Genomic DNA, 27,149 nt, shown 5'->3' with positions numbered 1-27,149 from the left:
CCATACACAAAAATCAACTCAAAATGGATTAAAAACTTGAACATAAGACCTGAAACTTTAAACTCCTAGAAGAAAACAGAGAGAGTAAGCTCCTTGACTTCAATCTTGGCAATGATTTTTTGAATTTGACATCAAATTAAAAAATAAAATAAACAAAAGCAAAAATAAACAGGTAGGACTACATCAAACTGAAAAGCTGCACAGCAAAGGAAACAATCAACAAAAAGAAAAGGCAAGCTATGGAATGGGAGAAAATATTTGCAAACTACATATCTGATAAGGGGTCAATATCCAAAATATACAAGGAACTCATTCCACTCAGTAGCAAAACAAATTAAAACACAATTAAAAAATGGGCAAGGGACCACAATAGACATTTTTCCAAAGAAGACATATAGATGGCCAACAGGTACATGAAAAGTTGCTTAGCATTGCTAATCATCTGGGAAATGCAAATCAAAACCACAATGAAATATCGCCTTGTACTTGTTAGGATGTCTGTTACTAAAAAGACCAAAGACAACAAATGCTGTCAAGGATGTGGAGGAAAGGGAACCTGTGTACACCGTTGATGGGAAAGTAAACTGGTACAGCTATTATGGAAAACAGTATGGAAGTTCCTCAGGAAGTTAAAATAGAGCTACTGTGATCCAGCAGTCCTACTTCTGAGTATATATCCAAAGGAAATAAAATCATCATCTCAAAGAGATTATCTGTACTCTTGTGTTTACTTTTTTTTTTGTACTCCTATGTTTATTGTAGCATTATCACAGTAGCCAAGGTGTACAAACAACCTAAGTGTCCATTGACAAAAGAATGGATAAAGAAAATGTGGTGTGTGTGTGTGTGTGTGTGTGTGTATGTATATATATACGTATATTATTCCACATTCATACAATGGAATATTTTTCAACTTAAAAAAAAGGAAATTCTCTCGTTTGCAGCAACATGGATGAACTTGGAGGGCATTATGCTAAGTGAAATAAGCCAGACATAGAAAGACAAACACTCCATGGTATCACTTACATGTAGAATTAAAAAAAAGAAGTTGTACATGTAGAAACAGAGTAGAATAGTGTCTAGGGGGTGGGAGAAATAGGAAGAGGCTGGAAAAAGGGCACAAACTTTGTTATAAGATAAATAAGATCTGAAGATCTAATGTATAACATGCTGATGATTATAATACTGTGTTGTATAATTGAAATTTGCTGAGAGAGTAGAACTTAAGTGCTCTCGTCAAAAAAAAAAAGATAAATATGTGAGGTGATGGAGGTGTTAATTAACTCAATGGTGGGAGTCCTTGCACAATATATACATATATCAAATCATCACATTGTACACTTTAAATGTATTATAATTTTATTTGTCAATTATACCTTAATAAGTTGAAATTTTTAAAAAGCAGAAGGGGTTGGAAAGAAAACTTTGTCAAATCATGCTGGTTGTTTATTTTGTACTCTATCTTTCATACATTTTTACCAGTTGACTTTTAGTTTCTCTACTTCTGTTGGTCTTTTCAAGACCAATAGAATATTTGAATATTTATAAATATTTCAAATTCAAATATTTACATGTGTGATGATGGATGTTAAAATGTTTAGATGTTTTCCACAATGTTATTAAATTTTTTTAAAGTTAAGATTATTGAAAGATTTAGTAGGTTTGATATACTTGTCTCTAGCCTATCAACCTGCTAAGAAAAAATATTTTAGAAACTTGTTTTATTGTTAAATATCATGCAAATACAGAAAACCATATAAAACAAATGTATAACTTAATGAATTATGAGACAAACACCTGCTAAGGCAATTTTAATGTCTTTGAATTACTATTGAGGTATAGAAAAATATAATTAATTAGTAAAAGGGTGAAACTTCTATCAAAAGCTATTTTAAATGTCAGAAAAGGGTAAATCAACATTGATTTGTAGGCTTTTATAAATGAATGGCAATGCAAATTGCCATTACAATATTTACAATATTAAATTACAATTATTTCACTTTGTGAATAATATTTATATATTTAGATAGGAATATTATTTCCGGAGTTGCAAATAGTGTGAAAATGACATCTAATAGCACTATTATTATGTTGTGATAACAGATTTATTTGGATTATGTCATATGTCCTCAGGGCAGAAATGCTCTAAATTTTGACTTTTATATAGCCCTTAGGGTATTACTAGCACCTTTTTTTTGATATCACCTATTACAAAAGTCAGCTGCCCAGTAGTTTAAAAGTTCAGGGATCTTCTGTATTGTTCTACAGTTTATGAGTATCACTCAAAGCCACACAGAGTGATAGCTGAACACTATTTATGCAGTTTGTTATTCATAATTTTCACGTTAGAATTTCAAGCTTCAGTTGGTTGAATCTGCAGATGCGGAACCCTCGGATGTGGAGAGCCAGCTGTAATTCAGAAAGTACTCTTGGATGATAAGAATGCCTTCAAGCAGGAGAGTTACTAGTTATTTTAAAGGTAGAACTTAAAGCACTGAAAAGATACTCTGAAAAGTTTTCAGTGATGAAAACTTCTCAAGTAAACAAAGGTTGTTTTTCCTCCCTTTTCTTTATTGACATTCTGTGATTCACTTTTCCTGAGGAGTAACATGTAGTATATTTTCAGGAAAACGTGCTTTTTAAAAAAAAAATGAAGAGTTTTGTTGTACATTCAGAGCTGTATATTGTTCATTTTTGTAGTAAATGCATGTAGGGGAAGGATGTCTATCCTTCTTTTCTAAAACATACACTCGGGATGTGCTTTAGTTAACCTAAGGCCCCATTTCTAACTTTCCCTCCAGGAACTACAATTGGAACATGCAAGACAAGCCTTTGCACTGAAAGACAAAAGCAAAAGTGGCATGATTTCTGGTCTGGATTTCAGTGACATCATGGTTACCATTCGGTCTCACATGCTTACTCCCTTTGTGGAGGAGAACTTAGTTTCAGTAAGTAAAAAGCAACCACTTCAACTTTCTGTTTCCTTAAACCTTTGAAACCATTGTCCTGGATTGCATCCCTGGGCCTATCTCACTCTCAACTATTCCAACTTTATGCTTGGTTGGTAGTAGGTAAACAGGTGTGTGTAAGGGAGGTGGTGGTGGGGGTGATAGTGAATAGTCTTTCCCCAGATCATAGCTGCTTTTTTCAGCACCACCATCTTGCTCTCATGTATTTCCAAATTGTTTATTTCCATTTACAGAGTCCCCGTAAAGAAAACAGGGGAGTTTGTAGACAAGGGTGTGCAATTACTTTTTCCAGTGGGCAGTACTTCGCTCAGACACTACTGCCTTCACCTGTGGCCTCTTTCCATCCCACCAGGCTCCCAAAGCCTTGCTATAAGGATGGCTCCTTCCTTTGTTGCCAGCAGGGTGCTGTTTGCTAGAGGGATCATCACTGGCCTCTACACTGTTTTAATAACCATGGCTGTGGCAGAAGGTATGGAGGAAATATGTGGGCGTCAGCTTCTGTGGCTCACTCCTCTCTCTGCCCCTTCACCTGTGCATTCAGTCTGCATGGACCAGACAGTTTTTTGTTCTCTACACTGCTAATCTCTGTAAAGCAATCATCTGGACCAATAGCAAACTGATGTCATCCACTTCCTCACAAAGAATGGTGAAACTGTCCTCACTTATCAGTTTTCTTGTTCATGTGTTGTACTTATGTATAAGTTTTTGATTGCTGCTTGTTTTAAATGGAGGGAAGCCAATGAGTGCTTTTGTTGTTTCAGCTGAAGATCATTATCCCTTATTCAGACCGGGGGTAGAAAGATCAACTTCTGTTCTTTTTCTTCAGTGAATTTGAACATGGAGCATGTCACTTTCTCCTACACATTTCACCTCCTTGACACTCATCTCCCACTCCCCTACCTTCACCTCGTACCCCAGCCAAAAAATGAAAGGAAGGAAAGAAAGAAAGGGAGAGAAGGAGGGAAGAAGGAAAGAAAATCCTAGAGAGAAGGACTCAGTGCCTTGGGGTGAGGGGACCCATCTAATCTTTTCCAGTTGGGTTAGATAGACCTGTTACAGCCTCAGTTTACCAAATGCCGTCTCAATTTCTGGAGGAACGTGTTAAATAATTTGAGTCTGGCATTTGGGTCGCTGGTATCCAAATTCAGGCTAATACAAATATCATATATATTTAGGTTAATGCATGTGTGTGAGGGATGGTGGGGGTGGGAACATATGCCCAGCATTACCTATACTGTCCTTAATGTAGACCTTTATGATTAAGGTTGTCACACTGGTATTTCTATGAGTATTTCTTTTGAGTTTTTAATAGAGAATGTTTTTAATCATCTGGGTTCCTCTGCCTCTTGGCTTAGAAATTAGGCTTTTGCAAGCTACGAAAAATATTCACTTTTGAGTCTATGTCCAAGTGTTGGACAGAGGGAGAAATTACTTCCTCACCCTGTAGAGGTAATGAAGGCCACATTGTCCCCCATCCTTCCCCAGGCATGAGAGAGCCTCTTTAGCGCTATTCTACTAAAGACATGATTTATATCCCTAGATTTTCTCTACATCTTTTGGAGCTTTTGGTAGTTGTACCTTTTGTGATAGAGATTCAGAACCTAGCATGGACGTTTTATATCTTAACTATAACAATAAGCTTAAAAAGGAAAAGATTAGGAGAGTTGACATAGTGAAATAGTCTTAAAATTTAAAGTTACCACTGGTTTTTGTATATGTGTGTGGGGAAAAAAGCAAGTTTAAAAAATGCTCCTTATATTGTACATTGAGGTTTGGATTATCCAGAACTAGCAGGAGTTCCATAGTTGAAGGTCTTGAAAATCCTGTTTAAATAATCATTGGTTTTGATCTGTGATAATTGTATTTGTTGTTTTTGACCTTATAGGTAGATGAACCATGAAGTCCAACTTCCAGATGTTGCTTTCTTCCTTAACACCTAAATTACATAGACTTCCTTGAGGGCATGAAACACACTGACAGTGTTTTAGCACGATACCTTCCTTGTATTTATGGACTGGCTGTTAATCATTTTAGTAATGAAGACTCCTTTGGGTCTTCTTTGAGAAAAGTTCAGTGTCCATAAATGTATTTTTTTGGTTTTGTTTGTTTGTTTAACTTTCTGTGTTGTCATTTCCTAGGCAGCTGGAGGAAGTATCTCACACCAGGTTAGCTTCTCGTACTTCAATGCATTTAACTCCTTACTGAATAACATGGAGCTTGTTCGTAAGATATATAGCACTCTAGCTGGCACAAGGAAAGATGTTGAAGTCACAAAGGGTAAGATTTTTAAAATATACGTTGATTCGAATCTCAGCATTTTCGCTTTATCTAGGGAATGAGGTTGGTCTAAGTTTACTACTCTGAAGCCAGATCTAGAAAGTATGTTACCATGTATGTATGCTTCACTTGGGTCATAATGGTCTCCAGAAGTTCAGGTGGATTTAATGGGTTGCTGAGGTCAGGAATGGAAAAGTGGCTTTGACAGTTTTGAAAAGAACCTTGGCCCAGTCTGTCAAACGGGTTAGTGGCAGTGGCTTGTTTGTATGAGGAAGGAGTTGCCACAGAAAGATGGGCAAGCCTACTCCTTTTGCTGAATTGTAGTGGGAAGTTTTAGGTGACTGGAGAAGAGCCAATTCTTTTGTCTTGTAACTCTGGAGACCAAATCAAATAAACAAGACAAGAGAGAGGATCCTAAAGAGATTGTTTTATCTCTGAAGCTAATTTATCTTTATCTGCTTTTACTGTTTCATCATCTTAACATTTTATCTTTTGCCACCTTTCATACTTTTGTGGTTATTTCTATATAATTGAACTTAGACACTGAAATTCAGTTTTAGCCTTTTAAAATAATACTGAAATGTTTTTAGCTTTCAGATAGTAGTTGGTTAAGGTAGAAGTTTGTTATATGTTAAGAATCTTTTAAGATTTTAAAATATTTTCTTTTTCTTCCAGAGGAATTTGCCCAGAGTGCCATACGCTATGGACAAGTCACCCCACTAGAAATTGATATCCTGTACCAGCTTGCAGACTTATATAATGCTACAGGGTAACTATTCCAATAATTCTTCATGATATTTTTTAGGACAGTTATTTTAACGTGAAGCAGTGGTGTTCTTTTAAACAATAGTTTATTCAGTATATACATTTCAAGAAAGAGAGATAGACAGATAAGAGAAACGGGAGGAAGGAGAGACAGATGAAGACAGACTAAAGATAGGGGGAGATGGAGGGAGGGAAAGGGAAAGAGGACAAGAGGGGAAAAAAGAGAGAGGAGGGGAAGAAAAAAGGGAGGGAAGAAATGGAGAGAGAGGGTGAAAAGAAAGGGAGTAAGGGGTTGAAAGGGAGTAAGGTGTGAGAGAGGGAAACGGGAAAGGAAGAAAAATGATAGAGGAGGGGGAGAGGGAAGTGACAAAAAGTAAGAGAGGGACAGAAAAATTGATTTAATCTGGACTCTAGAGGTGTTAGGAATTTTTAGTGATTTGTGGACATCTGCCTAAATTTAAAATAAATTGAAGTACATGTTCAGGAATCTTATAATCTTTTTGATTCATTGTGAATGGGGATTTTACTAAACAGTGTATACCATTTTGTGTTGGAGAGTATCATTTTCTTGAAATATGCCTGTGACATTATCATCATAGTTAAGCTCAGATGTTTTATGCCTCTGTTTTATTGATTGAGAAAACCCAAAGCACATAGAGAGTATTTAATTTGCAAAATCTCATGCAAATCCAGATGAAAAACCCTTGTCTTTGGGCACCAGTAGGACCTGTGTGATCTGCTAAGTGATCAGATTTTATTAGTCACCTGTAGTAGTTACTTAAGTGTAGGCATATCTGAAAAAATGGGTTTTAACCCTAGAACTGAAGACTAATAGAAGTTGAGTGTACATAGATGATTTATTACCTTCCTGCTACATAATGAATTGTTGAGCTGGAGATGAGACTGGATAAGCCAGCCCGTCTTTGGTGATTGACATGAACTATCAGGCCATGTCTCATCCATCTAGAATTCACATTTTTAGCAAAGGTATTATACCTCCATGATAATAAACGCTTTCAAAAAGTGCTTCTCAAAACTGGATCTGACGTGATGTACTAGCCAGTTCAGGGAATGTACTTATTTTAAAGTAAAATTTCTTTGAAACAGTAGTGCATTCGCGTAGTTCAAAACTCTTAAGAGTTTAAAAGAGCATGCCGTAAAAATGTTTCCCTTCTACCCTTCTCCCTTTTCCCCTTAAAGACAACCGGTATTTATCACTTATTTTTATCCTTCTCAAGGGACTTTGCACTTATGCATATTTAATGCATGTGTGTATGAACTGTCAATGTTTATACTTTGCTTCTGGCAAGAATTATTTCTTTAATTTTATTATCTGTCTTTGGAGTCATTAAATTTGTGTACTCCACATTATTTCTTTAGAGTCTTTTGCTTTTCGTGTGACAAGCAGCGTCTGAAGTTTTTTTAATTTCTCTCACTAAAATGATCTGTGTGCATAGAGAAATACTACTTTTAAACCATAGTTCGTTTTACCCCCTTTTTTTCTGAAGAAAGATGATCTTAGTATGAGGAGTTTGTTGGTATCTAACAGTTCTTTCTTTCCTGTGTTTTTGCCTGAAGGCGCTTGACTTTGGCAGATATTGAGAGAATAGCCCCATTGGCTGAGGCGGCCTTACCTTACAACCTGGCAGAACTTCAGAGACAGGTAGGAGGAGTCTCATAAACAGAATCACCTTCAAAAATGCCGAAGTAATATGTACATGACAGCCTCAGGCTCCTGAATCTATGAAAATTAAAAACTGCTTTACAGAAAGACTTTACTTAGCTCAAAGACTACCTTTATAGAACTTTTACCCTTACCCTCCCAGAGTATTTTATGGAGCAACTAGATTTATGTTTGTGGTTTTTTCTTTTAGCTTATTAAGATGAGGAAAATAAGAGTGCAGACATACATGGGCTTGGCTTCCCACCCCCTAGGAGTAGCAGTTTTTTCCTTTCATTTGTCTAGTGACATTGAAAGATAAGTGTTAAGTTCATTTTGTATCATTAAACTGATATTTATAGGGTTTTTAAAATACAAAACATTCCTTTACTGAAATAAATCTTTCACTGAGAATGTGTCTTATAGATTACAACAGTAACACAGGAAAACTATCTAATTAATGAATCAGAAGGAAAACCTTGATTATTATTACATTTTTGATAATATTAGTTTTTTGTTTGAGTGAGAAAAACAATAGCTCTGAGTCCTATAAAGTTAATGCAGTCTTATTTCTGGTTTCAAAAATACTGTCTTGGTAGGAAAATAAACCCCATATATTACCTTGAATAGTGGAATGGAGCAGTTTTTTAAAAATCTGATTTAAACTGAAGCCCTACTTCTGGAGCATTTGGAGGAAGCCTCAGTTGCAGCAATGGTCATATAGTTTTGGTTGCGGGGGATGGTGAGGGTTATAGGAGGGCTAGTCCTTGTCTAATACACATGAGACCTGTGTCCCTCATGATTCTTTAGGAGACTGTGATGCCCTTTGAGGCTAGGAGAGATGGAGAGGGTGTGGGGAGAGGGGGAATGAAGACAGGAGACAAGAAGAGAGAGAAGAAAGCTACATGGGCATGCCATGGAAAGAGACCAAGTCTGCTTTTTCTTTACTGCTACCACACTGTTGAATAGCCACATGTGCTAGTGAAAGATCTAGGTATTTAAGTGTGGTTCACTGTGGGAAGTTTCAGTAGCAAATCTTTCTTCTACTTGAACTCCATGGAATGATGGTTCTGCCTCTGAAACGAATTAGAATTTCCAGCTTTTCTTTGTAAAATAAACAAGAACTTTTGTAGTCAGGTAAGTAAATTGAAAATGGAAAATAATTGCTTTTATATCTGCATTTTATGTTAATACTTTGCTTGGTGTGTGTAAATTAAAATATATCTGTAACCCACTGTGATTTACCCTCTTTAGTAGCAAAAAACTCTTATCTGCTGACATCAGAGTTTCTTTTCGTTACACGTTCTCAGATCCTTTAAAAAAAATAGATGGATTTATTCCAATTCATTGATTTATAGTAAAATTTAATAAAATTATTTAAAATTTGAGATGTATTGAAATATTTAAAGAGTTCTTACTGAATTTAATTTCATATATTGTACACATTTATAAAAATTTATTCTTGAAGTTTGAAAAATTGCATTTCAAAAGGAGATACTTTTTAGTGTTACAGGTCTATTAATAGAGCTTTCCTTGGGGGTGTCCTTAATATTTGTAACTGGGGAATATCTCATTTAGCTTATTAAAAACAATGTGATGAATTAAAAAAACCCACTCATTTCCTCCTTTCTAAGCCTTTCTGCCACTCTTTTTTGTTTTACCTGCCTTTCTTGCCCCTAGCGATTTTCCTGGAGGCCATAAATGAAAGTTACTTTTGTAATCTTTGGCGCCCTAAGTCTGTGTCGCTCATATTTCTGATTCCTTAGGAAGGTGATGTAATTCTGATACTGTTGGAAATTGTTTTGAAGACAGATTCGAAGATGATTTGCCTTCAGTGGCAGCACGGGTGCTTTTTATGCTGGCATGGATGGCCTCAAAGCTCTTGTCAGATACTTAGAAAATGGGCAGTGATAAAAACCACTACTAACTCTTCTTACCCTTTGTTTCTGATTGGCATCCAGGATGGTGGTAGAGTGCCTTCTCTGCCTTTTCTCTAACAGTAGGATGGCACAGGGATCTGCAGTCTCCAGAGAGCATGTAGAGATCCTGGGTGTTCTTACATTGGTCTCAAAGGAGGAAGGTCAGAGACTGTATTATTTTTCCTTTCACATATCAGCTAGATTGGGTAGTCTTATTGCTGAGGGTTAGGAATAGAGAAATAAAATGAAGATTTTAAATCTGTTTTTTCCCTGTAAATTAGGGTAAAAACAACACCTGGGAAAATAAAACTCGAAGTCAAATAATTTTTAGAATTTCATAGAAATAGATTTATGAAGATTATTTAAGAGGGATTCAAGTTAATATCCCCAGTTATATCCATTGTAATTCTGACCTTTACTGTCCTTGGCATCTGGTACAAGTTTCTGTGGGCCTCACTTTCTCATTTAGTAAAATTAGTACCTGCAGATATTTCTAAGAATCCTTTAAGTTCTTGCATTCTGTAAAAGTTATGTGAATCAATAGATTTTTTTTTCTTTTTCAAAAATTTTAGTGTATCTTCCTTTTTCCTTGTAGCATTAAAAGCTATGTAAGGAATATAGGCTAGGACCCAAGTAGAATAATATAAAAATATGCCTAAGTTATTATAGCAAACAAAGTAATAAAGTTTCTGCAGTTTTCAATCTAGAAACAGGTTTTTTCAGTTAACGTATTTTGGATTTATGAGGCATTCTAAGGCAGCCATATAGACTTCAATTTTAGTGACTGACTTGTCTTTTAAAATTCTCTAAGCCACAGAATTACATTAGTGCTAACCATAACTGTTTCCGTGTCACTTTCAGAAGACATTTTTGATTCTCTTATTTTTTCTATACTACCAAATATGAATACATGATTATTTACATTTTGTATGTAGAGTGTTCCTCTATAGGAATTCACTTGAAACTTAGATAAAAAATAGGAAGGGGCTTCCCTGGTGGCATAGTGGTTGGGAGTCCGCCTGCCGAGTCAGGGGACACGGGTCCAGGAAGATCCCACATGCCACGGAGCGGCTGGGCCTGTGAGCCATGGTCACTGGGCCTGCGCGTCCGGAGCCTGTGCTCCGCAACGGGAGAGGCCACGACAGTGAGAGGCCCGTGTACCGCAAAAAAAAAAACCAAAAACAACAACAACAAAAAAAAAATAGGAAGGAAGGCATGTTTTGTTGTTATCTCAATCTATGAAAGTTGTTATGAAAGCACATATGCATGATGGAGAATCTGTGAGTTCAGAAATAGAAGTTATGAGAGAGGCAGAGGTTAAGAACTTGGGGACTGATTATGTAACATCTTTCCTTTCTCAGTTTCCTCATTTATTAAGAAGAGATAGTAGTATCCATCTCATAGGGTTATTGTGAGAATTACATGAGATAATGCACTTACACCTAGTAAGCATGCAATAAATGTTAACTGCTATTACAGTTGTTGTTATTGTTGTTAAATACGAGAAAGCTATCTGAGCAAACTCCAAGTTGGGCTCAAATATAGACATGACACAACTCCTTCATCCACCTTCATCCACTTTCCTTAGGTGGAAGGGGATGGGAAGTGAGGAAGAATTATATCTTTGTATTTTCTTCTTTATTGCCTGAAATGTTTTGCTTTTAAAATTTTTGTGCTGGCTGAAATTCTACGTTGTATTTTTTTTTAAATTATGACTGATATATATCATATAGAAAAAAAAATTCTCACCCCATACCATACACAAAAGTACGTTCCAGTTGGGATGTTCTAAACTTGAGAGCTTAGAGAAGATAACATAGGAGATTATATTCATAATCGAGAGATAAGCAAAGATTTCACAAACAGGGCACAAAATACCTGTCATAAAGAAAACGATTAATAACTTGAACTTCATTAAATTTAAGAACCTTTGTTGATTAAAACATATCACTGAAAGGGTGAAAAGACAGGCTGCACAAAAGGGAAAGATAGAAGATATCCAAATGGGGAAGGGAAGAGGAGGGGAGGGGAGGGGATGGGAAGTTAGTTCAGCATCATTAGTAAACAGAAAAAAATACACATTAAAACTACAATTAGATGCTGTTTTATACTATCCAGATTGGCCGATATTATACTCTGACAATGGCAAGTGTTGTTTAGGAGGTGGAGGAATGGGAACTGTCAGAAACTTCTGGCATCACAACTTTGGAAACTATTTGGGAGTATCAGCTACAATTGAAGAGACATATATCCTGTGACCTGACAGTTCCTCTCCCAGGTGTAGTCCCTAACAGGAATAAGTACATATGTTGATTAAAAGGAACATGCAACAATGTATATAGCAGCATTATTTGCAGTAAGTGTCCATAGTAGAATGGGTAAATATGTTGTGGTATAGAGATGACCAGTGAGAAAACTGGAAATTTTTAATTGGGTAAAATGGGTTAAATAAAAGGAGGTGAGTTGCAGAGAGAAGAGGATGTGACATTTTTGAAGCATGAAGTGCTTTGGAGGTTAAAGACCAATTCTATCTAGCCCAATGTGAGAATGGGTAGGCAACTTCTTTTTTTTTCTTTACTGTATACCACGTAATTGCTTTTTCAACTATATGGGGTAAATTATCTATGATGGACCTGCTTGGGCATATAAATACTTTTTTTTTAAAGTTTTGTTTCTATGGGAAATTACATTCAAGCTACAGACCACTCACACAAAGAACTTTTGGAATATAAGCTGGCTTGGGTTCTATCAGAACATTATTAGAATGATTTTTCTCTCTGTTTTCTATATAGCATTTCTTAGACAAATAGGAGTTTGTCTCTTTGTGTGTTTTGCATTCTAATGGACCTTCTTGAGAACTTTGTTTTCATGAGTAAAGAGAAAGCGTTACAATCCACTTACTCTTTTCTTTTTTTTGGAACTTTTAACCTCTGTCATCTGCAATAGTTTTACCATAAATGGAAATCTGTTCTCAAAAAGGAGGAGATTGGGTTTCTATACTAGTTTTATTTATGTATTTATTAGCCATTTACCTCATTTAAAGTATTAGAATTAAAGACTTATTACAGTCTCTAACACAATTTAACCTCACCTCTCACTGAGAAAAAAGTATATATTGTCACAGCTTTGGGTTTTAATCTTGTTTTATGAGGCCAAGAGTATGGAATTCAAATTCAGGCATATTAAATTCATAGATGTGATTTGCAGACAAAAGAATTTTATTTTCCCTAAGCTTATTTTGCTGTTACAGTCATACATTTTAGTTGGTGTAAAGTCTAGCCTTCCCCTCTCCCGCCACAACCCATGCTCAGTATAAAAGACTTCAGCTTTTCCTTCCTTTCCTTCTATCCGTCAATAGTGTGCCATTTGGAAGAGGGAGTTCTCATCGTTGGGTTGGCATACTCCATGAAGCGGCTTGGTTTGGGCAGGGTGCCTGACTTGTTAACTGACATGATCTTGCCTTATCTAATTCTCATTTATAGGATAAGGTACATTTAACAACAAAGTACAAGAACTTTCTCCTCTCTCAATGAGCTCTCGAGCCATTTCCTCATTTCCTATCATACACACACGCTTAGGCAGCAGGTGTAAAATCATTTAAGATTTTCAACTCTTATTTTGCTTTGAAAAACACTTAATTAATCTTGTTAAATATCACCATGATCATAATCATAACCTTAAGGAAAAGAGTGCCTTTTCCTTTGGCCCATTTGCTCACGGTAGGTGATCTTCTTAGTGCTGAGATTTTCTTTCAGCCTAAATGCTAAAAAATTCAGTACACAGTCATTAATAGAGATGACAGCTACAGTAGCATTCTACTTATGAATATTCATGAAATGAAATCCATAGCATTAATTATATTAATTTACATACCTGAATATAAGTGAACCATAAGTTATAGTGATAGCTAAGCCTAAAAAAAAACCCCTTAGTAACTGTATATTGTATGTTTTTTAAAAAATAGGATGCAATTTAATAAGGACAGAGGTGGCATTTTCAAAAGGCATTTGGGTATTTATAGTTAGAGATGTTTTTAGCTAAGAATTAAAGACAGTATAATCCTACAGTTTTCATAGGATTTTTTAGGGCTTATAAACATTCTTTAAAGGAAGAGCATATAAAGAAAATATATGTGCTTGAACACAGGAGAAAGCTTTTGTATGAATAAGAGAATTAGTGGTTACTTGATTCTTTCTTTAATTGAGGTATAGGTGATTTACAATATTACGTTAATTTCAGGTGTATAACATAGTGATTCAGTATTTTTATAGACTATACTCCATTTAATGTTATAAAATAATGACTATATTTCCCTGTGCTGTACAATATATCCTTGTTGCTTATTTATTTTATACATAGTAGCTTGTGTCTCTTACTCACTTACCCTCCCTTTGTTTTTAGTTTTTTAAAAAATTTCATTGATGTGTAGTTGATTTACAACGTTGCGTTTAATTTCTGCTGTACAGCAAAGTGACTGTTATACATATATATATTCTTTTTCATATTCTTTTCCATTATGGTTTATTACAGGATATTGAATATAGTTCCTTGTGCTATACAGTAGGACCTTGTTGTTTATCCATTTCTTTAAAAATAAAAACAATCCCACAGCATTTATTGTCATCTGGTAATAACATAAAGGTGAGCAAAACAATATGAATAAATGCTTTAGAGTTACACTTCTAACAAAGGACACCTAAACAAACTGCATTGCCTTCTCAACAATTTCTCACTTCATTGATCATTTCTAGTTGGAGACACTTTGGAGCAGAATAATGTTATCTCCTTTTAGCATGATCCGACCCAGTTGTTTTCTTGACTTTGGTTTAGAATGAATCTCTTCTGCATCATCTAATACGAGCTTCATATACTCATCAAAACCAGTGATACAGCCCTGTGTCCGCATATTCACTTGCTCATAAAGCCACACCTGAATCCGAGATATATTTTGCAAGTATCTGAAGATGAGATTGATGGGCTGCACCATCACCTTCTGCACCTTCTGGCCCTGGCCCCGGTACGCCATGGTGGAAGCTCACAAAGACCACACTATCCCACACACTCTATCCATCTGATATATAATAGTTTACATCCACTAATCCTAAACTCCCAGTTGTCCCCCCTCCCCACCCCCTGGCCCCCTTGGCAACCACAAGTCTGTTCTCTGTATCTGTGAGTCTGTTTGTGTTTTGTAGATAATGTTCATTTGTGTCGGGGTTTTTTGTTTGTTTGGTTGGTTTTTTTTGCTGTGCCGCATGGTGTGCAGAATCTTATTTTCCTGACCAGGGATCAAACCTGTGCCCCCTGCAGTGGAAGCATGGAGTCTTAACCACTGGACCACCAGGGAAGGCCCTGTGTTGTATTTTAGATTCCACATATCAGTGATATCATATGGCCCATACTCTTATCTTGCCCCTCCCCAATACTTGATTCATATTTGGGACCATAGCTCTTTTTAGTCGGTGAGTTTTAAATTTAACATATTCTTTTGAAAGGAGTCATGATTGAAAATAATTCATAATCTACGAGAATGGATTTATTTTCACCCAGTTTTGTGACTGAGAAACTTTGATTTCGGAAAAAAAGTTTTATGTGTGCATTTTTAGAAGTTAAAAACATATATGCTATATAGGTAGAATAACAGCCACATTGGTTATAAAAGATTTTAAAATCTAAGCCAAAATGCCATAACTTGAATTTCTTTAAAATGTGTGATGTTGAACATCATCTTTACCTCAGAGATGCAGATTGCGTTTGTTTTCAACTGGATTGTCTTTGAAACAGAGTATCAGAATTAACTCATTACCCGCATTGTGTTCAATCAATATTTGAAAAACTAACTGAAGCATATTCAGTTAATATAATATTTTAAAGTGATACCGAGAAGGGTTTTACATTAATAAATGCAAAATTAAATTTAAAAAAATCATTTTATTTCATCTCATTATTTTATAATTTCTATTTTTGTATGTTTAGATGTATATTATATGTAATTTAATAATATATATTAGATTTTTATGTATATAATTAGTACAGTAAAACATGCATATAATTTATAAATGAAATCATATATTGGAGTTAAGTGCTTACAATCTTTGCCTGGCACGAGTGTTCAGTTATAATGGAGAATGCAGTGGAGTGACAGGGGCCGTTGCTCTGCTTATTCCCTATTTCACAGTGAGACCTTTGGCAAGTCGCCTGTCCTGTCCATAGTGTGGCCATCTTACCTTTGTATGTATAGTGGACTGACTGGCAAAATAGTACAGTGTGGTCTCACTGTGGTTAGAAATTGCTGAGAGTAAAGCATCCTTCTATGGTCTCACAAGGGAATTTATTTACAGAAGATTGAAAAACACTGGACCCCTGAGGGATGCATCAGGGCAACAGTCCTGAGTGCTTGGTCAAGTACTTTCACCTTTTGGGGGACAACAAATCTCTAAACAGTCTAAAGTTAGTATTATTATCATAGTAATAAATGGAACAAAAAATATCTTTGTGGACGGCATATTTTTTGCTGTTCTGTGAATGAGTCAAAATTAGGCTTATACTCAAGGTTTTGTTAAAATATTCTCTTTCCCTTATTAAATTTCAAATAAAATATCAATATTAAATTGTTAATTGCTCACTTTTGTTACAGCATGTAGATCAAACGTAATGGATGGCCATGCAGTTGCTTGGGCTAACTTGCTAGGAAAAAAATGTATTCCCTACAAAATCATGATTATGTCTTTGTGCAGTTTTTCGCCTTTTTTTATGATGGTTTCTTCCATGTATTAAATTCAGTTTTGGATATAATAGATATATGCTTTCACCTAATTTCATCATAGTAAAGTTGGTATATTGGGACAGTTGACATTTATAAAATATGTAGTGATTTTGTTTGAAGTAATGGTGTTTGACTAATTGCCAGATTTTCCAAGGGTTTCTTATTGACTTTTCATCAAACATTACTTATTTTCCTTCACTATAGAATATATTGAACCACAACACTATGACAAGCATAATGAGCTTTTAAAGATCTCTGCCTACAGAGATCACAATCAAACGTTAAATATTTAGATATCAGATGCTTTTGTTCAAACAGAAATGATACTTACTGTGGTGCAAAATTTACAAAACAAGAAGACAGATAAAACCTTTCTGTAGGCTGCTTCCCAAATTGTTTATAAATATCTGGTTTTGCCATATTTAGCTTCCTTAATTGAACTTTGAAGAGATTGTACAAATGAAAGCAAATGAGAGTAGACTAGCTTACTTTTTTCTTTCTTTAGATTTTAGGCAAGGAGTCCCTCTCCATTAAATTATTCTAAATTATTCTAGTGAGAGTATCTAAACATTTTTATTATGCTGTGTTTTGAAAGCTCATTCAAGTTGCTATTTTTCAAGTTTTCTTATGATAAAGCAGTATTTTATTCCTTTATTTCAGACTGTTTATACACATAACTGTTATTTTCATAATGAAAATATTAAAGAACAAGACTGACACACTAATATAGAAAATTATTTCAAGTCCTTTATGCTGTGGGGTACCAATGAAATAACATTCTGAACCACAATAGGTTTTTCCCATTAGCTTTATTTTCAACATAGATTTTATGTTAGAACTGCAAACATGGCTAGGACAGTGGTTCTCAACCTAACTACACAGAATGATTTGAAGCCTTTTAAAAATTTATAAACCCCAGGCCTCAGGGATATATATTTTAAGGTCCCTCAGGTGTTTTCTTTGCGTAGGCAGAGTTGAGGAATACATAGGTCTAGGAGAGCAAATGCTCAGTAGCATAGGTGAGAAATACTATACTTATCTATTGATAACCTCAGTGGTTGAGCTTCAAAGCCTCAAATAAAGGGGCAAAGGCTCTGAACCCTTGAAATAGCAGCTATTAAAGTTTTTCACTTTAGCCCAAAAGAGAAGTCCTTGACCTTGCTTTACATATAATCCTAACAATTCTGGTTATGTGATTTCTCCAGCCCTGACAGATGAGAAGCGGCAAAATCAAACTAGGAGGCTGTTGGTAAAAGAAGTAATAGTTGTCAAGCGTGGGAAGATAGCACAAACAGCTGCGTTAGATCTCGATGCAGAAATTGATGGACGCATGAATATGTTGACCTTCAGTCATCAGAGGCGGAAAATTATGATCAATATTATCTGATTTAGGAATCGCGATAGTTTTTATACATTTTAGAAAGATTTTAAAATTCTAAGTTGGTTAAAGTAAAGAAGGGGGAAATGATTTTAAACCTGAAATATTTACTTAACCTGAAAGATTCACTTCTGTAGAATGATAGTGTATTCCCCAGTAGTAGCAGCTAAATGAGGCGTTAATAGGCTCGTGCAAATGGGGGGAAAAAGCTACTGTGTCTGTTTGGCCAGATATGGGTTTTAAATGCTAATAATAGGAGTATCTACTTCAAAATCTTAACACAGCCAAATTATAGCTTTTTTCATTTGCCGTATGCTTTTCCAAAATTTTTCACATGTTTTCTTCTTCCCCACAGCAATCTCACAGTTTAGGCAGGCCTGTCTGGCTCCAGATTGCCGAGTCTGCTTACAGATTCACTCTGGGCTCAGTTGCTGGAGGTGAGTGACATGTCTATGTGCTGTTTCAAGCTTGCGTTCATGTAATATTATCTCACTAGACCGGGACAGATCAGCAAAGGTTCAGTTCATTGTTCCCAAGGGTCACGACTGCAGGGCTTTCTGACGTATTCTTTATTTTTACCTACGATCAGAGGACTTGTCATAGCACAGCCGTGGCCCCTCTGGCTCCAGTCTGTCTTCAAGACAAACCTCTGTAATCATGTGAAAGTCTTGGATGCGTGCTGCACTCCCCTTAATTATACTGGTTAAAGCCAGTACGAAGAAATGGAGAATAAGACTGTGTTTCTGGTGTTAGGAGTGAGGGCAGGTAAGAGATCAAGATTTGGGGTACAAATTCCAGAACCTTATGAAATAAAACAACCTCTCACAGTGATTCACTTTTGCTTTTCTGCTTGTTTCCCCCCCCACCTCATCTTTTACTGGCTGAAGAATATCTAGACTTGAAGGTTATTTGTTAAAATGAACCTCTCTTCCCTGCTCCTGGGCAAAACTTGAGAGGCTTTTTTTGCTTAAATCTCTTCACAGAAAATGTATAAAATCTGAAGTTGCTTTATTGAGAAGAACCTAGTAGTGTGATTAAAATACTTATGATTTTTCAAAAGAAGTCTAAACTGATGAAACTATTATTTTTTCTTTTCAATCTGTTTTAGAAGTTGCAAAGCATGTTTTGGTTTTCAACAGTTGAAAAATATAATACTCTAATTCATGTTATAAATTTTTCAGTCCCTGAGAAATTCTAAAGCCCGGGCTTTTTATTTTTATAAACCGAATGCTGTGAGTAGGGGGAGGGTCATGTTGAGATTTGGTTCCAATATTATAGTTGCAACTAAGGTTAATTTACCAAAATGCTGTAGTAAACTAAATTTTAAAATTGCAGTCACCTATGTGTAGATATATAGTTATTTTAAGAGGTAACTGGGTATAATATGTAGGCATTTAATGGAAAATATAAAGAAATACGTTATATATAAGAGTTTAATGTTGTTAAAGGAAATTGAGTGTTGATTATCTAATGTTGGTGATGACTTGAAAATCCATTACAGTTGTTCTCGGAAGCAGCTGTATTTATGGATCCCAGTGGTTGCTAGCCTGTGATCCTTCAGCTGTGTATGGAAGAAGGGAAAATTACGTAAAATCTCTTTGGCGAGGATATATACTGTGTTCTGTTTTCTAGTCCTTTGATTTAGAGATTTGTTGTCCTTACAGATTCTCCGTTTAATTGTGCTCTCTTTTAAGCCTAACAATTGTTTTCGTTTGTAGCTGTGGGAGCCACCGCGGTGTACCCTATAGACCTGGTGAAGACCCGCATGCAGAATCAGCGTGGCACCGGCTCTGTTGTCGGGGAGCTGATGTACAAAAACAGCTTTGACTGTTTTAAGAAAGTCTTGCGTTACGAGGGCTTCTTTGGACTCTACCGGGGTGAGCAAGCAGATCTCAGCTGCTGAAGTTAGTGAGTTTATCTCACCAGCAGCAGGTTTCAGACTCACTGATTGTGAAAATCAGTGCATAGCCTTTTCAGTCAGACTAGGGCTGTTTCTCTCCTTTTATTTCCTCCTTGCTCATTTCCCTTTTTACATTCTTGCTGGTAACTAGCAATATTAGTCTGCAGACAAGGTCTTTATTTCTTCTTCCTGCAATCTAAAGCCTGTGTTTTCCCCAGCATGGGTCTATGGTGGTCACCATGCTCTTACAAACTAAGGCACATGTCTGCAGGTGGAATACGAGGATGACAGCTAAGAAATAGAGAGCTTCTTTTCTCAAAGAATTAGAGAGGAAAAATATATCTCTCCTCTGTGAAATAGAAACCAGGCTGCCACTTGAAGGTGAGTTTACACTCTATCTGTTTGTTTCACCTGAAAGAAATATTGCACATTTTTGTCTCTTCCAGGGAGACCAGTGAGTCATCTGAAGGTTAAAAAAAAAAAAAAGAAAGAAAGAAAGAAAAGAAAACCTTTTTGCTCCAAATCTTATTCTTGCTCCTTTTCTCCCTGTAGTTCAGAGGCACTGAGTGGAAGCAGAGAGATTTTCTTTTGCCGGGAATGTTACCACCAACTCTAAGCTGAGCACACTGCTATCGGCATCAGAGGCAGCAACCCCATGCAGAATTCTCCCCACCCCCATCGGCTTTGTAGGAACTTGTTCTCTTAGGAGAGGGAGACTTTCATGTACATGTTTTCACATTAGAATTTAGTGTTTCCTTTGGGAGGGAGATTAATTTTTTAATCCCTTCGGGCGCCACTTGAAATTCTTTGAAAAACTTTCTACATGCTCAATTCCAGGGCATTTATGTAATTTACTGTACTTGTTTGTTCGCACACACAGTCCCATTAATCCTGAGCTCATTCTGAGCTCTGCTGAACTGTTTGGCTTAGAACCTCTTCCTCGGAAAGAAAAACTGGGCCTGAGCAAAGCTTTATGCTCATGACCAGGAGGAAAAACACTTCTGATTGGCATTATGTGCAGATACTCAAGTGAAAATGTAGTTCTAATATACTTATACTTGAAGGAGAGGGTCATGAGGATGTTCATTTTTGGCATTGTATAGAACAAGAGAAGAGAGTTGTTCTGGAATCAAACTAGGCTCAATACCCTGCTCCTGAGAAAGAATGCGATGAATTTTATTCAGATATGCAGAACTCTAGCCCGTCTGAAATCTAGCTGTACGACATTTACTCCATGGGAAGAGGTGTGCATTGTTAGAATGCAGATCTGTGCATGTGAGTGCTTGTTTTAGACTGTATTAAACACTGCACATCTAGATTTTATTTAATAGGGAATCTGAGGGTTAAGTGGTGCTATGGTGGTTTGCTTCTTTGACATCTCCAGTCTTTGTTTGTTGAGTAAGAATCTTTCTTCCTCCTTGGTATACTTTAAAAGAGAAGGAACCTAGACATACACCTCACAGTTTAGCCTCCTCAATGGATGGATGCTTACAGAAGATTTCATCTGGGAGAGATGTCATGTTAATTAAATGGGTCCAATATAGCAAGTTGGGGGTGGAGGGTGTGGAGGGATCATTAGCTTGATTCAGAATGTGAGCTGATAAAATCAGTCCTTTAAGTGAGAGATTGTAGGAGTCCTGTATCTGAACACTGTGATTGTTGAGATTGTCATATATTGCTTAGAAGTGGTCCATTATTTTGTCAGATGATTGACAAAATTGTTGACAGACTAGCCTAAATTTCTTTATAGGCAACAATGATAAAATGACATAAATCAATACTTTATTAAAATTCCGTGAGCCTTATTGAGACAAGTAGTAAAACAAACACACATGCTGACACGGTTGTATGGGAGTCAGCTTAAAAGTAATAGGGCCTGATAATCATGAGAGTTAGAAAGTTAAGACTGCCATCTGCTGATTTATTCTTTTAAATCAGTTTGCTACCCATTAAAGGTGTGTGCAGATTTGTGTTTGTCACTGATAATTCAGTTTGACTGACAGTAGGCTGTATGTACGATTACTTGCTGGCTCTCAACTTGCAGAAAATCACTCAGCAGTGTCCTCAAAGTAGGCTTAAGATCAGCAGCAAGCATGCAAACACATACATAACTTCCCCTTGGCTGGGTGATTTAAAGGATATAGTATGTTTATTGTTAGCATCTTTAAAAGATGTATGCAAAAAATGTATTTTAGCGATTTCGATAATCTGTGTGCTTTAGAAAGTTGAGCCCTATGAATAGCTACAGATGTTGAGTTGTTTATATATTTTTTCTTTTGCAGCCAGCCTGGAAAATTTAACTTTCTAAGAATAATGATTTCCTTTGTTTTAGGAGAAATCTCTTGAAATGTCTTAAGTTTGACATATATTAGCAAATAGGCTAACAATGGGCTGTTTTTGCTTGTAGAAGATACCCATTAAATGTTACTTAAAACTGCATTTTTCTTTGCAGTTTTGGCTTTCTTTTATTTTTTTATTTATTTATTTTTGGCGGTATGCGGGCCTCTCACTGTTGCGGCCTCTCCCTTTGCGGAGCACAGGCTCCGGACGCGCAGGCTCAGCGGCCATGGCTCACGGGCCCAGCCGCTCCGCGGCATATGGGATCTTCCCAGACCAGGGCACGAACCCGTGTCCCCTGCATCAGCAGGTGGACTCCCAACCACTGCGCCACCAGGGAAGCCCTTGGCTTTCTTTTAAATAAATGAGTACTGAATTCTGGGTTTCTGTAAAGAGAAAATGATGGGAGTTGGTTTTCTGTGTTAGCCAAGCCACTGTATGCTATTATGCAGGTAGCATGATTTGTGGCAAAATCTGGGTCTACTTAACAGGACGCTTTGCAGAGCTTTTCCAAGCATACAACATTGGCTTCTCTAACGCGTCTGTGTACGTTAGTATGTTGTTGGTTGTAAAGGGAGGTAATCTGGTTTCCCTGCTATTGGCAGTGTTCTGGGAGTAGACAAGATCCATGGGTTCCATTCTTTCCTCATACTTTTTGGGAGGTGTTAGATAACCAGGCTTTAAAGGAGGCATGCTTAAGAAAAGGATTTATAGCCTCAAGAAGTATAACATTGTTTTGACATGAATAATTATTGTATACATATGCATAGTTTTTAGGATAAGCCACTTTTCCCATTTTAATAAAAACCCTAAAATGTTTGATGGGTAAATAATATGGGGAAAACCACCTTGTTGGGCTTGTGTATTCACGTCTAGTACATCTATACCGCTAACGATTCTCTCTGTTTACCTAGGTCTGATACCACAACTTATAGGGGTTGCTCCAGAAAAGGCCATTAAACTGACTGTAAGTTTCTTTCTCATTGAATTTATGTCCTTTGTTTAGATTATCATTAAGCCAAAAGTGAAAACTGATGCTGGTAAGACTAGCACACTATCAAGGCACTTGTTCAATTTTAAACTTATTTGTAGTCATTTGCTAATTTTAAATTTTATATGAGACAAATATTTGGCTGATTTGGGAAAACCAGTAATGTACTACTAAAGGTAATGATTGGGAATTCTGGTTAACTGATGTTGTCTTTCTAATTAGGTCAATGATTTTGTCCGGGACAAATTTACCAGGAGAGACGGCTCCCTTCCACTTTTAGCAGAAGTCCTTGCTGGAGGCTGTGTAAGTATTAATACCGATGATTTCTCACGGCAAGTATGTTCCTTAGGAATTTTGCACACTGGATACTATCTGAGTGACATGCCCCCTGAACTCCAGGGCCTCTAAGCAGATTTCCTCAGTGATAATAAGGAATCATTTTTTAAATTTCATTGCATAATCTCACTGGTTTTGAGGCCGAAAAGATGTAGTATTTTTGTAGAGGTAGTATTCTTAGAAGCTCCTAAAACATTACCTTTTACACTTTTTAGAGTTCTAATTCTGTTTCTTTTTAAATACCACAGAAAACAGAGTAGTGGGTAGAGTTACCCTATATTTATATTGACTGGAACTTTAAAATAAGTGTGAGGTGACTGATTAAGTGGACCCTTGTATTTTAGGTGCAGGATTGAGTAAGCCATTGTGGTATAATTATAATTTTCCTCCTTTTAGGGACCAGAGCAAACAACCATAACTATGTTGAAGCTATTGACAATTCTGAACTTTAAAGAGATTCTGTCTTTAAAGTGTGAGCATGACATTGGATTTAGACCAATTCTCAAATCTAAGTTTTCAGCTCAACTCATCTTATTTGTGGTGTTCCTTTCACATTTGGTAGTACATGATTTTTTTAAAGATTTATTTAGTCCATTTTGTCCCTGAAACCCTTAATGGCTTCCAGTTGACTTGGCTGACAGTCTTGGCTAAACCCTCCTCAGTTGCTTGTGGAACCTGAGGTGATGAGGTCAGTGACCTTTGCAGCTTTTAATTCAGAGAAGATTCCCTGAGGGTCAGAGAGAGAGGGTGCTCTGGATTCTCCTTCATGATATTTGTCAGCCTGGCACATACCTGGGTCTTCATCTTTCTGCAACCAAAGTTCTTATGGAAGAGGTAGCTTGGCGCACTCCCTTTGTGTGAGTGTGCGTGCGCGCGCGCATGTGTACTTACGTGCATTTGCCGCTATACCTGCACACATGCCCAAGTGCATTCTCAGGGAGAAAACTCATGTCTTTGGCTAACTTTTTTCATGTAGGACAAATAATGGACAGGACTACCTTTGCTTAGTTCTTACTGTTGTTTCTACTCTTTATCCCAATTAGATGCTGTAAGTGTTTCTCTTCTAATGAAAGAACCATTGCGTATCATAAATATTCTTTTTCTCAGTGGTTTTAGTTTTAATTTGGTTAAGAAATTTCCTAACTCAGCTTTGCTGCAACACTGTGTACATTTGTCAGAAATCTTCCAAGTCATGCTCTCTGTGTTCCATGTAACTAATTATTTGTTTCCATTTGTAATATCCAGAGGTTTTTGCCCATGAACCTGACTTGTTCCCTTGTCTGACATGTGACCTAAGTGGTTAAATTATAATCAGATATTTGGTTCCTTTGTTCTTCCTAGGTATTGACCCTGTTTCTATTTTTGAACTTTGGGAATTTCTCTTGAAGTCTGGGGTGCCTCGAGGGTTGTGCTGACAGTCTGAATCTCTTCCTTAAGAGATTTATTTCTGGACGCTTTGACTCATTTCTGGACGCTTTGATGGATTGTCTAGCTGGAAATTGACAGTGTGAAAAATAGTCAGGTTGGGCTATAGGAGGATGATTAGGTTGTATGTACTTCTTCACCACAAACACTTTCTGCTTCCCTGTTTCCTCTACATCTCTTCATTTCAGGGAGGAAAGAAAATGTATAATTATTGAGTTTCTACTGATGAATTCGATCACACTACAGTATAAATGACTGTTAAAGCACAATCTGCTAGTTCTCCCAAAAGTCTATATATTTCAACAGAGAATAACCTTAAACAAAAAGGATGAGTCTCTGCTGATAGAATATCAGGCACTGTGGAATATAGGAATACTCTTTTTGCTGAATGAAACATGGTAAGCAGCCACCAGATAAACACTAGGAAGAGTGGCTGCCCGTGAGGCTAATCAGGAGAACCCAACCCTCAGGATCCTGGGTACGGGTGGTGATAGAATGTGGAGTGTCCTGTGGGTGTTTGGCTGAATGCTGTCAGTGCCACCAAGTGAGAGGAGTGCAGCTGTTCTTCCAAACATCACTCAATTTTAAAGATGTATTGGGTTGGCCAAAAAGTCCGTTCGGTTTTTAAGTAAAAATAAAAGATACGTTTTTCATTTTCACCAAGAACTTTATTGAACAACGAATTCACCCTTTTGTTCCACTACCTTCTGCCATTTTTCAGGCAACTTCATGGTTCCATCTTCCCAAAACTTTTTATCTTTTTGAGCAAAGAACTGTTCCAGGTGCCTTTTACAGTCTTACAGAGAATTGAAATTTTTTCCATTAAGAGAATTTTATAAAGACCTAAATAAATGGAAATCTGAAGGTGCAATGTCTGGTGAATATGGCAGATGAATCAGAACTTCCTAGCCAAGCTGTACCAGTTTTTGCCTGGTCATCAGAGAAACATATGGTCTTGCATTATCCTGTTGGAAGATTATGCCTTTTCTGTTGACTAATTCTAGACGCTTTTTGTCGAGTGCTGCTTTCAGTTGGTCTAATTGGGAGCAGTATTTGTTGGAATTAATCGTTTGGTTTTCCAGAAGGAGCTCATAATAGAGGACTCCCTTCCAATCCCACCATATACACAACATCACCTTCTTTGGATGAAGACTGGCCTTTGGTGTGACTGGTGGGTTCATTTCGCTTGCCCCACCATCTCTTGCATTCCACATTATTGTATAGTATCCACTTTTCATCACCCATCACAATTTGTGTTAAAAACGAACATTTTTATTACATTTAAGTAGAGAACTGCATGCGGAAATACGGTCAAGAAGGTGTTTTCGCTTAACTTACGTGGAACCCAAACATCAAAGCGATTAACATAACCAAGCTGGTGCAAATGATTCTCAGCGCTTGATTTGCTTATTTTTAGTATGTTGGCTATCTCCTGCATGGCATAACGTTGATTGTTCTCAGTGTCTCGGTTTGATCTCTATCCACTTCAACTGCTCAACCCGACCATAGAGCATCATCCAGAGAGAAATCTCCAGCACGAAACTTTGCAAACTTTGCAAACCACTTTTGACACGTTCAATCAGTCACAGTACCTTCTCCATACACTGCACAAATCTTTTTTTGCATTTCGGTTACATTTTTACCTTTCTTGAAATAACAAATAAAGCATAATAGGCCGAAAATGTTGCTTTTTTTCTTCCATCTTCAATATTAAAATGCCTACACAAAAATTCACCAATTTTGACAAGTCTTTTTTTAAATGCATGCTGATATGACAGCTGTCACATACAGTCTAACAAAATTATTTTGAATGAAGTTAAAGGCAACTAAGTGCTACTAGAGCCATCTTACGGGGAAAACTGAACAAACCTTTTTGCCAGCCCAATACCTAATGTGTTGACCTAATGCAGATTAATTCAGAAGAAATGGCTCAAACTGAGCAGTTAGTATTGACTTTACAGCTTTTTTTTTCCATAGCAGAAGAATCAGCTAGGACTAGGGTCTTGAGTTCCCTACATATGGGAGGGAAATTCTACTGCTCTGAAAATGACTGTGCCGTCCTTTAGGAAAAATGATGTACACTAACTAGATCATTGAGGTGACCAAGAAATGAAAATATCCAGTCCTTAAGCATTATGTGTTTTTTTGTTGTTTGTTTTATTTTGTGATCTGTTTTTAAAAGTATGTGATATTAGATATATGCAAAAGAGAACGCATTATATAAACAAAAAGTTATAATAAAATGAGCATCCATGAGCCTACCACTCCACTCAACTACAGTATTACTATTATCATTGATGCTGGGTTTTGCTTTTACTGTAGCGCTAATCTGCTAGAATGCTAATGAGCATGTAGGGACTTTTCTTACTGGGCTGAACATTTTATAGGCATTCTGTCATTATTATTCCCAATTGGAGTTGAAGAAA

General features: G+C 36.6%; 2 protein-coding genes across 4 annotated transcripts in view; one reads left to right on the top strand and one right to left on the bottom strand.

Moving 5' to 3' along the window:
* Window positions 1-27,149, top strand: part of SLC25A12 (solute carrier family 25 member 12) — a 171,741-nt gene that overhangs the window by 125,649 nt on the left and 18,943 nt on the right. For all 3 annotated transcript variants that reach the window (XM_049712263.1, XM_004267301.3, XM_033423577.2), the window contains 8 exons: window positions 2,802-2,948; window positions 5,108-5,246; window positions 5,922-6,015; window positions 7,590-7,674; window positions 18,090-18,171; window positions 19,453-19,611; window positions 22,886-22,938; window positions 23,185-23,265. In XM_049712263.1, the coding sequence (XP_049568220.1) occupies window positions 2,802-2,948; window positions 5,108-5,246; window positions 5,922-6,015; window positions 7,590-7,674; window positions 18,090-18,171; window positions 19,453-19,611; window positions 22,886-22,938; window positions 23,185-23,265 (840 nt within the window). The remainder of the gene's footprint in view (window positions 1-2,801; window positions 2,949-5,107; window positions 5,247-5,921; window positions 6,016-7,589; window positions 7,675-18,089; window positions 18,172-19,452; window positions 19,612-22,885; window positions 22,939-23,184; window positions 23,266-27,149) is intronic.
* LOC101269777 (small nuclear ribonucleoprotein E-like) lies at window positions 14,184-14,673 on the bottom strand. Its single transcript, XM_033423579.2, has one exon. It carries the CDS (start codon window positions 14,614-14,616, stop codon window positions 14,338-14,340), a length of 279 nt encoding a protein of 92 aa, XP_033279470.1. The 5' UTR covers window positions 14,617-14,673; the 3' UTR covers window positions 14,184-14,337.

The sequence above is a fragment of the Orcinus orca genome, chromosome 7 (genome assembly GCF_937001465.1).
Source record: "Orcinus orca chromosome 7, mOrcOrc1.1, whole genome shotgun sequence".
NCBI classification, from domain to species: domain Eukaryota; kingdom Metazoa; phylum Chordata; class Mammalia; order Artiodactyla; family Delphinidae; genus Orcinus; species Orcinus orca.
Note: the sequence above shows the minus strand (reverse complement) of the source record. Positions and strands in the feature narration are given on the sequence as shown.

Bases quoted from the DNA above. Each gene is read 5' to 3' on its own strand.
- LOC101269777 (XM_033423579.2), bottom strand. From the start codon at position 14,616: ATGGCGTACCGGGGCCAGGGCCAGAAGGTGCAGAAGGTGATGGTGCAG.